This window comes from Mercenaria mercenaria, chromosome 1, assembly GCF_021730395.1.
Source record: "Mercenaria mercenaria strain notata chromosome 1, MADL_Memer_1, whole genome shotgun sequence".
Classification (NCBI taxonomy): Eukaryota; Metazoa; Mollusca; class Bivalvia; order Venerida; family Veneridae; genus Mercenaria; species Mercenaria mercenaria.
In genome coordinates, this window is record NC_069361.1 from 51,818,236 (window position 1) to 51,829,782 (window position 11,547).

The 11,547-nt window shown below is 32.1% G+C and overlaps 1 protein-coding gene across 1 annotated transcript; it reads left to right on the top strand.

Moving 5' to 3' along the window:
- Positions 1–2,845: 2,845 nt before the first annotated feature.
- LOC123538014 (D(2) dopamine receptor-like) lies at positions 2,846–5,825 on the top strand. The gene is made up of 2 exons (XM_045321975.2): positions 2,846–3,376; positions 3,521–5,825. The coding sequence occupies exon 2, from the start codon at positions 3,543–3,545 to the stop codon at positions 5,088–5,090; it is 1,548 nt and encodes a 515-aa protein (XP_045177910.2). The 5' UTR covers positions 2,846–3,376; positions 3,521–3,542; the 3' UTR covers positions 5,091–5,825.
- The last annotated feature ends 5,722 nt before the right edge of the window (positions 5,826–11,547 follow it).

The following is an 11,547-nucleotide window of genomic DNA, read 5'->3' on the forward strand; positions in this document are numbered from 1 at the left end:
TTTCAAATTAATATCTAAATGAAAAGAAATTAATGGAATGGCGTGAAACATGAATTATTAAGTTGAAAACGTTTATATATTCTTAAATTATGGAATGTCGTTGATGACATAAAAGTTTCAAACTGCTCTTGCAGAGTCTCATGACAATCTGCCTATACTCTGGTTTCATTAACCCTTAGCCTGCTGGCGGCAAGTGTTTCTGCCTTTGCGACCAGTACAGACCAAGATCAGCCAGCACAGCCGTGCAGTCTGATCATGGTCAGCACTGTTCGCTATTCAGTCAGTAAATTTTCAGTGAACATCCCTTCGAATAATAAATGGTTTTGCCCAAACTGAATGATGGACCAGTCCATTTTAGAAATTTAGCAGGATAAGGGTTAATACATAACATTAAGCTATTTTTGAAATATGGTATGATGCTGTGCTTTCTGACAGGATAAAATAAAAAATCTGTACACAATAAATACAATTTAACCTGCTGAAAAAAAGCAGTATATCTAAGGACAAAATGTAAGCATGCAGCCCTGGCTGATGTTAATGTATAAAGTGAAAAATTTGTTGATTCAGCAAAAGTATTCTAAGAATACTTGAGTAAACATTCTTACACATTATTTTAAGTCTTAATCAACTGCTTTTAACAAATTTTAGACCTTAATATACTTTTATACTATCACAGAGAGACTACTTCATTATGTTCATAAGGCTTAACTGTAGGGATATCGCATACGCATGTTTATTTGTGTTACAACATCTGCAGAATACCGAGGGATTGGTTGGTGCCCGAGCCCGAGCCAACGATTCCCGAGGGACTCTGAAGACGTTTTATTACGAAATGAACATTCGCTAACGTTATTCTAGCACAAAACGTGTAAAAACTAATAAACGAATATATTATCCCGCAACGTCATTAAATTTCCATGAACTGCGTGGGAATGTCTGCGTTGTTTTTCTTCACGTTGATGTCATTTCTGTTTGAAATATCCGTTTCGGAACCGTATTACAATTATGCTTTGCCACGGAACGCGCATATATAAAAAGCACGTGAGCGCGAGAATCATTTTGTTAACACACGTTTTCTCTCCTGTTAAAACATCCCCGAAAAATGACAAGACAAGCAGTTTTATGCTAGAAAGAATATCCGCAATCGTTTCATAGTTTATTTCAAAGTCATTTTAGAATTATGCATTTTATTAAAACAAAAATTAAAAACATACCTTTACCGCAAGTGATCTTGTCGTTTTTTATTTTTTATTTATTTATTTATTTTTATTTATTTATTTTTTTTTTTTTTTTTTTTTTTTTTTTTTTGATATTTTGCTCTAATTCCGTACCGGACATTTCAATTAGAGCATTCGGGTCATAAAGAGGTCATCGTAACATCGATGCAATCTAACTTGATTGTTTTGACTTGATTGTTTTATTTATATAACTATGTCAGTTAATGGTCAGAGGACAGTATTGTGATTGTAATCTAAATTGTATGCTTTGTTTATCAAACTAAGTCGATTATTGACAATACAGCATAAGGCGTCTGGATTTTTGCAATATCAGAAAACAGAACGTGTCGCTAGGTAACGGGCGGCGGCAAGGGAATCTCAGTTCAATGAGACTAGTTTAGATACAGACTTGGAAATGACCAGTTTTAATAATATCATTTATATAAACTTGCTGGTAGAGGATTGTGTCAAATGAAAAATGAACAAATAGGAAATGTTGAATTACAAATCTGTAATGTAATATTTTATTTTCTAGAGCAATTTTCAAATGAATTTATAAAAGTTTGGAAATGTATGGAATTACGATGACGTGAAGTAAAGCGATTTTACGAGATTTACTTACCCATACTGTAATCTAATGGAAAACTTTCATTTGACAAACTGAATTAAAAACGAAGGTGATTTTTCTGTAACAGCGTATTTTTTATGAACTTCAATCGTAAGATTATCTGGAGCATTTTCGAAGGAGGAAATTTGAATGCAATTACGCGTGTGATGCAGACAGTTTAAAACAAAATGTCTTGCAGCGTGATTGTTATTTGGTTGAGAAAACTGATCATTTCATAGAAGAAAAAAAGTCACAAATTTATGAACTTTTCAAACAGACTGACGCCTATCCTTTCCTTGTTATTTACTTATTCCTGAACGTCATCATATCATCACTTAAGGGAATGAAAACAAATACTGTGTAATTACGGTGATTGTTACTCTTGGATTTTTTTATTGTTGGCATATTTGAATTACAACTTTTATGAATTTGTATACGTAGCACGGTCTATGATCTGTGATACTATGCTAAACAAGAGATAAAAACTAATGGTAGGTGGTACTTAAAACATGCGAGGGAGCGCATAAAAACACTGTGAGAAAAATTCATAATTATTTTACTGAAGCGGGCAAATGATAATGTGTTTATGGATGATAGTGTGCAAATTAGATTATTAACGACGAGCAGTGTATCTTCATTTGAGAATCCTAGGAGATTAAAAATCTCAACGATTTTACTAGAATTTCTGTGTGTTCTTGGATTATTTACTCTCGGCGTAAATATTTAGTTTTATGTTGAAACACTTGTTCGTCTGTTTATGTTTCAAGCGAAGAAAAAATAAACACAAGCGCTTTCAGATATTTGTAATGTTCTGAGGCATCTCATTTCGAACAGTGTTAATATTTATTGAGAAGATATTGGAGATATGTGCATTTAATATATTAAAAGAAATTTTGCCACATCATTTAAGAATAAAGTGGTTTAAAGTAATCAAAGAGGGTCAGTTTTCATGTAAACGATTTTGGATAAAGTTTAAAAAAGATGCTGTTTGTTCTCATGGTACCCGTTGTTTTTAAAATCTTTTCACAAATACATATTGAATATAATACTGATGGAATTATGTTCTAGTATACCAATTTCAGTAACGAAAACTCGCTTTGTAACAAAATATATTTTATATATTTTCTACTAAAGCTGTTCTGCATAAGCGGAAATGTCAACCGTCTTGTAATAAGACAGGATTTTACAGCGGCTGATAGGAATCCAAACGATTTCTTTGTGAAAAGTAGTTCCTTTTAATAATTTATTTAAGACGGCAGTAGTGCTTAATATCTCAAAGGAGAAATACAGATTTGTACGAACAAATCCTGTTCTACAATATTTCTCTTCTTGGCGAGAACATATCTTTGGCTATAGTTCTGTTTTGTGCATATGGGAACAATAGAATATACTTAACTCAGCACAACGAAAGGACATTCTAATAATTTATGTACTATCTTTCGAAGGATTATTAACAAATGCTGAAAGATATTAGTTGACAGATTACGGACTGTCTCACACTGAATCGTGTTACCTGATGTGAACGTCGTTGACGATTCTGTTTTATGAAATGGTATGTGTGCAAATTGTACATATTTCCTTTATTCTGATATTGTTTCATTTAACGTGTCGTTATGTAACAACTTCAGTTCATAAAACACATTAAAATATCGTCATTTGAGAAGAATTACGCCTGGAAACAATCTCTATATTTCAGGTTTGTATAGGTGGCATTTAAAATGGCTTCAGGTTACATTGGAATTGATGCAGCAAACATTAGCGTTTGTAATTCTACACAAAATGGAAGCAGTACACAGGACAATGTGTTTCTTGAAAACTACAACAACGAAATATTTATCACAAAGCTGCCAGCTATCGTGTACACGTCAATAATGATGATTCTTGGACTTCCTGGCAATATCATTGTCTTCTATATCTACTTTTGCAAATGGCGGAGGAGCACATCCAGGATGTTTATATTGTTTCTTGCAGCACTTGATACAATGAACTGCTCCACAACACTTCCAATGGAAATTTATATCATGAGAAATTCTTTGAAGCTTGACCAGCCTGTATTATGTAAGCTTTCTCGATTTTCAACATATGTGATGAATTGCTCTTCAGCTTTAATTCTTGTTGGTATCGCTGTGGACAGATTCAAACGTATATGCAGGCCATATCAGCGAGCGTTCAGCGAAGACCAGTCAAAGTATATTTCTATCGCTGCCATTGTGTTTTCCATGGCAACTACGTGGCCATCTTTAATTCTGTACGGTACGAGAACAGTTAATCTTGGGAATGTTACAGGATCAGCCTGTCTCCTTGAGAACAGGTATGACACGTCACCATATCCTCTGGCATACTTCAGTTTCATGATAACGACAACCATGATATCATTTGTGGTATTAATTATATTGTATTATCTCGTGGGGTCACAAATATATAGACATAGAAAGTTTAAGCTTAAAAACTGCACACACGTGCAGAAAATAATAGATGACAAATCAGTTACTGTGAAATCAGAAAAGTCGAACGGAGAAAAACTGAAATCTTCAAACAATGATGTAAACAACGGCGAGAATAAACCCTGTGTCAATGATGAAAATGTTGTAATAGTTGTTAAAGAGGAGTCCGTTATTCAAAATGAAAACAATGAAGATGAATTGAAACCGTATCAGTTAGGATTACCGCCACCATGCAAGGACGTTGGGACAAGCTGCGGTCTACTGGATATACCGTATCAACAAGAAAACGGGCAACATAGTTCTGTGTCTGATATAACAAAAGAGACTAGCGAGCATATTCATGACTTTAAGGTAGACGAAGCTCCTGTGTTAAAGAAACCATCTCCTCAACGTAAAAATCAAAATACCAAAGAAAAGAAAAAGAGAAGGCGAGTACGATACTTACTTGTGCGAGGTTCATCGACACTGAATGCATCTGGGCGAGCTAAATGTGTAAACTGTTTAACAGTTAGAATTGGTCGATCAACGTTAATGTTATTTCTTATAACAATTGCGTTTGTAATAAGTTTCTTGCCGTTTTATATTCTTGTTATTGTAAGACAATCTGACAGTAATTTTGTCTCCGGGATGTCGAAATCCTGGCTGCCGGCTTATCATTTGTTTCTAAGATCGTACTTATTGTCGAGTGCTGTGAATCCTTTTATATACTCATTTTGTAATGCTCAGTTTAGGGAATATTGTAAGGAGACATTTTCAAGAATTTTGTTAAGGAGACAGCAGTCATTTATAAATCATTCAAAGTATTTTAGGCGGAAACGCTGAGTATAAGATTTGTTTTAATATAATTTTGGAAGACGTTGGTTAAGGGTCTGCAAAGTATTTGTACATTAGAACAACAGATTAAAGCCGAGGTAACACGGATTAGATTCATAACTCGGACATGTTTCTTTTCTTGATTTAGCATTTAAAAAAAAAAAAGAGTTTAGAAACAAAAAGTCATGATGAAATGTTCATTATAATAATGACCAATCTTCAATTTTAAGGAAAGATCATTTTTATCCGAAGCCTGGAGTCCAGTTTCATGAATGACAGTTATATAATGTTTAATTTGTTTTCATTGAATCAAAATATAAAACGACTCCTGTGCATTTTATGAAGAGTAGAAATGGAAATAATTTATGTGTTAAAACATGTATTTCATGAAAGTGGCCTTTGACTTTTACATAATATACCTGTAATTCACTAATTTATAAAGAGTGAAATGACTTAGTGTTAATGATGACACAATGAATCTTGCAACAAATTACAACAATTTTCACTTTTCTTTCGAAGTATAAAATGCCAGACAGACACTTGATACATGTATCAAATTTAGTCCATAGTTTAAACGAGTAGCTGTTAGGAACGATCAGTAAAACAAATTTATTTGAAATGATAACTCTATCACAGTGACTATTAACTTGCCAATTCGCTCATTCTACTATTCATGTACGCTGTTATTATGAATTGGATAAATTTTGTATACATTTAGTGACAATTAAATGTTTTGTTTTGTAACATTTGTATTTTTTTCTGTGTGATACAATATGTAACGTTTATCATGAACTGCGTATCATATGTAAAATGTAACATTAACAGAACCTTGTTGGTAAACATTTGGAGTTCTTTATACTAACCAAATAACGATTTCCTTTTCTACAGAACACACCTATATAGGCGACAGCATAACATCAGATTTTGCCGAGCCCTTTAATAAACAATATGCGGCTCGTAGCTTCAGTTGTTTAAATGACTGTTAAAGCCACAATAAAGATCCGGAATAAGATTTATATTTCCTCAAAACACGCTAGTGTCATCAAATATATATCTCGGAAGTTATAATGATCACTGCGAATAAATATTACAATGAATTAAATGATTTTAACAGAGGATATTATAATGTCAAGTTATTCAACCTGTTGTTTACATAAAAAATGACCGTTCCCACAATGGTCATTTATACCTGTAAGGAAGGAGGGGTGCGTGGTGTTTCGTTATGTGTATCAATAAAGTCCTGTAATTACATGCGGTCTACCTTTTGTTCAATTTAATCAATGTCCAATAAATATGTGTACAATATTTTCCGAAAGGTCATGAAAATGCAAATGCACACTAATTAATTTACGGGTCGACAAAAACAAAAACTGAAAACTTTATTTGCTTCAGTAAAAAATATTCTGGTAAAAGTTTGAGTGTGATACCAAGGGGGTCAATAATTATCTTTAGGTCTAAATTGACTTCTGTATTTAATAAAACTAGTACCCGATGTTCTAACAATTACCTTTACACATGGCAAATGCGGTTTTAATCATTTTTCACTTCAAGACCGACAGTTTGCTATGAAGCAACATAAACCTAATCATTATTTGTTTTAATCTTTTTATTTTATAAAGTTATTAAGTGAAATTGTGCTTATTTCGTGCGTATGTGTGTCAATGTCATTTAATGTCCTGTCCTTGCGATAATGGTAACAGTCGAATGATATTTTTATATTAGAATTCTGTTAAGACCGATGTTATGGAGCTTGCGAGATAGCCGTATCATTATCTATTCCGAAAGACTCAATTAAAACGGAATCGTGTTTGCTTGTTTGCATTTTAAACTTCAAAAAGATATTTTATAGATGTGATTTCTGAAATATGACATAATGATTTCCCCGATTTAACAACAGTACATTGTGTGTGAGAACAGAGTTGACATGATGTTAAAACTTTAAAAATTAAACTGAAATATACATACTTGCTATTTCATGCCAGAAAATGACAAAACAAACCCTTTCCTACGAGAATTTAAATATTCCGTAAATTGCTTAGAAATATTTGCAATAATAGAGACATATAATAGATAGTACTGTTAGCTTAAGTTTTTGTTGGGTTTATTGTTTCACCGACACAATTATAGGTAATAAAAAAGACTTTCCAGCTCACAAAAATACATAACTTAAAAAAAAAACAGGATTATCAACTGTTTAACGTTGTGCATCATCATTTATACTTTAATCAAACAGATTGTAGTTCAACCTCATATTATCTCAAATGTGATTGAGTTTTCTCATATCTTGACATCTTTATCACAAAAACATTTTGAAGTTTTCAGATTCCATTTAAATTATATCTAAACATCATGGGAAATAATTTATCACAATGTAAGAAAAATCTCAAGCGGTGCCTCCGGGCATAAATTCAGGGACCTGCGAGCACCTACCATAAGCCGCTTGGATGGCTTTCTTTCTGCATGAAGTAGTTCTACATCCTAAGTGAGGTTTCGAACCCAAAGTGATGTAAATTTTAACGTGTTACTGTTACAAACCAGTTTTGCAATTACATTTTGCCATCATCATTTCGAGCGAATAGAACTTGTAAAAACTACTTAACTACTTAAAGCAAATGAAAACGCATTGAAATCAAATATATCTTTTTCGCTGCCCATGTAGGCGCTAACAGTAAATGATTCGACCATTAGTGCTACGCCAGTCGTAAAGATAATGTGGATATATTGAAGCGAACAATAATTCTCCATGATGAAATAGTTTAAAGAACAAACATTGTATAGTCTGAAAATGAGTGTTTTGTTAAGTGCTCACCTGTGGGATAATCGCCATGGAAAAATTATCTAAACAGATCATACATCTGTGATAATGCATCAAAACTATTTTGCAGAATATAGAAATGAGCTTCATTGTTCCCAGGAGAACACATTGATTTGATTGCAGTTTACTGGCATAAAGCTTCTCTGTATTAGGGCAATGATATCAAAACATTTATGGTACGCTGAAACGTTTTAAACTAAGACAGTTTGTCTACGTTTGATACTTTCGCGGCTATAATCAAGCAACTTTGTATTAAATTGGCAATACAGTATACAACGTAATATTTGGCGTCTGATAATTAACTGAAAAAATCGATGTCATGGAAATTGTCAGTTAGATTTATGTTTGTTCACACAGTCCAGACAAAAATCGATTTACACATACCTAAATGTGATTTTTTTTTAGTTTTTAGTGTCTTTTGTGTGCCAGACTGATTTGTAATGGTTAAAGCTGTATGTTTTTATTCCTGTAGAACCTGCTAATCTTGCTTTTATCACATAGACTGACAACTGCCAAAAACTTTTCGGCAATTCTTCCTATGTAAGTGATTATGCAATTAGTTAAGTCATTGAATGAACGTTGATTTAACATGTCTGAATAACCGGATTATAATGGACTTCTCTTGCTCAAAGTTTTTTTACTTGATATATATATATTCAAACCGACAAAAATACATTGTAATGATAGAGTAATGAAAACATGCTACTCAAAGTTTACTACAATTCCTTTATGTTGCTTAGAAACACTACAGTCTATTAGAAAATGGCTATCAAGCTGCTTTTAATCAAATAAAGTATACTTTAAAGTGTAGATTTTCTAGCGTGGTACAAGAAGCAGTGATTGAAATATAGCGCTTTCCTGTAAAATAAAACTGAAATTTAAAAACATAACCAAAAGCTACTGCGCATACAAAAGATATACAGCTATACAAAAGTCCTACACCCTACACAAGTGCATAACTAATCTTAGTATAATGAGACGATACATTTTCACCAAATGTACGAACGATTTTCTCTTGAAACGATTATCAATTTGCATATTAAGTTTAATCAAATATATATAGTTCAGCCTCATTTTATCTGAAATATGATTGAAATTTCTCATATCTTGACATCTTTATCGCAAAAATAACATTTTGAAGTTTTCAGATTCCATTTAAATTACATCTAAACATCATGGAAAATAGTTTCAGGCAATCGAGTTAAAATCATTTTTTTTTTCGTGTTTAAAATTTTGTTTTTGAATATATATGATATTAATAGAGATTCATAATTTTAAACATTTTAAAGATTGTAACTGAAAAACACTGAACAGCTTGTAGTTTCTGTCTTGTGCAGAGATTCTGTAAAAATGTTTATTGATTCTTTGATTGTTCAAATTGCCATAGATTTATTGACATTGCATGTGTTCTGGGTGTCAGTATTGAAAAAATCGATATATCAAGATGAGGTATTTACTCGTGCTGATACGTTTTTTTCAATGCATTTACACCAAAGCATGTCCTCCAGTCTTGTAATTAAGTAGTGCTTGCCAATGTCTGCCATATATTATCCATAATTATATAATACAAAACAACGCGTAAATTTATCACAGAAAAAGAAAATAATATAAATGAAAAGCATTTCAGAGATATAGCATTTTCAGTCGAAAAAAGCTAAAGATAGGATAGGCAACATAATATTTTGACCAATCTTGCGACATATTGCATATTTCTGAAATACATAGAAGTTAGCAAAAGTAATTGATTTTCTGAAAATTATTTCATGAAGGGAGTTTATATTTTATTTTTCCCATGATTTTTAGCTTTTAAATTCATATAGTATACATGTATATAAAGATATAGTCTATTATTTGCCCTCTTTTAATTGCTTATACCGGTATATTTGCATTGAATGGGGGTGGGGTGGGGGATGGGGTTGGGGGTGGTAATTTTTACCCCAAATCAAACATACTTTACTTTAAACGGTTTGTTAGTACATTGACGGGGAAAATGTTGTTAAACACGCACAGTTCAGTTTGTTTGATTTACTCAATTGAAACTACTTACAGTTTTGCTTCCGGTTTACTTGATATGTTTATTTGTTTTTTCAGTTTTAAACATGAAAAAAGTAAATAATTATACCGTCAGCTATAAATCTATTTCTTCTGGTGATTTGAAACTTTTGAATGAGATCTGAAAACAGTTCCTCTGATTTTAATCATCATTTCTAATACTTTGAATCATTGTGTCCGTTAAATATTTTAAAATCATAGCGTTCCGTCTGAGCCGTTGAATTTACTTCTCGTGAACTAACCTCTTTGTGAAAAGACCTATTATTACAGCTGTATAATATCTATAAGATAACTAATTTTTAAAATTACATGTGTAAAAGACATGGTAATGAGCACATTTTGAACAACGGACAATTAGAGAATGCTGAATGTATTAAATGTCCTTCAAGTGATATACATGTTTGAAAATCAAACAAAACTAACTTTATGTCGTCTGCAATTGAACTTTAGATTAAATTTTGATGTATTGCACAATGCTTATCTTTAGAAAATTTGGACGTGCAAAAATGTGATATATATATTCTAGGATACCTTATATTGTAATAACAATAACAGGCAATCTTTCGTAAGACGTACAACACATTTCATTGTTACTCACTGCTGGATGCACATACCATTAAACATGGATTAAAACCCTGTAAAATACCCATTAAAATAGGAAAAACCGTTAATTAACCCCATTAATTCTTGCATCACTTTATTTAACAGGTTTCACAATATTAATGGGTTACGTGTTAAAATACCATTAAAATACCCATTTTTTACCATGAATCATGCCATTAAAAATTAAGTTTGGTAGCTAAAAAAGTTAATGGCTTTGAAAAAATAGTGAAATTCTGTATATTTTTAATTTAACAGGATTATTCATGGCCCTTAAAATTGATTTAATGCCCATTGAATGTTCAGGTTCTGTACGATTTCATTTAAGAGTAAACTTAATGGCCCTTAACAGCAATGTGATGCCCATTAAATCCTTCATTCTGTAAAATGTGATTCGTATATTTTCTTTTTTTGGTTTTTGGCTTGCACTCCCATTGAATGCTTATAATTCCAGTCCCATATTGTTCTTAAATGGACTTTACTCACAATAAATACATACTATGCACACATTATCTATAATATATCATGATGTTATATTTAGTTGCATTAAAGTTATTTCCCCTTAATGTAGTTACGCCATTGTTTTTCAAATGTTTGCCAAATTGTGTTCCTACAAAAAATCGGATTTATTTCAATGAAAGTCGGATGAAAACATATTAATTTATTTGATAACATCAATCTGCATTATTTTGGTAAAGGTAAATATGTATTGGTGCATGCCACTTTTCTGTTTTTTGTTTTTCCTGTCCAAATAATTAGCATTTGTATAAGAAAAAGGGTGGGGTAAGGAATTTACATTATAAAATGTGCTCAGACCAGTTTAGATTTTCAAATTAATTTTCCAATCCTTGAGTAGAAACTAAGATTTATAGAGAAGTGAACAGTACACATGATTGTGAAGATTTACAGTCTGACTTAAATTCATTTGGGGCATGGGCAGATTAATCGCTTCTTCGTTCCGATGAACAAAGAGTGTGGTACGCTTGATTGGGGAGGGGG

Excerpts from the sequence above, each read along its gene's own strand:
- LOC123538014 (XM_045321975.2), top strand. The coding sequence starts at position 3,543 with ATGGCTTCAGGTTACATTGGAATTGATGCAGCAAACATTAGCGTTTGT.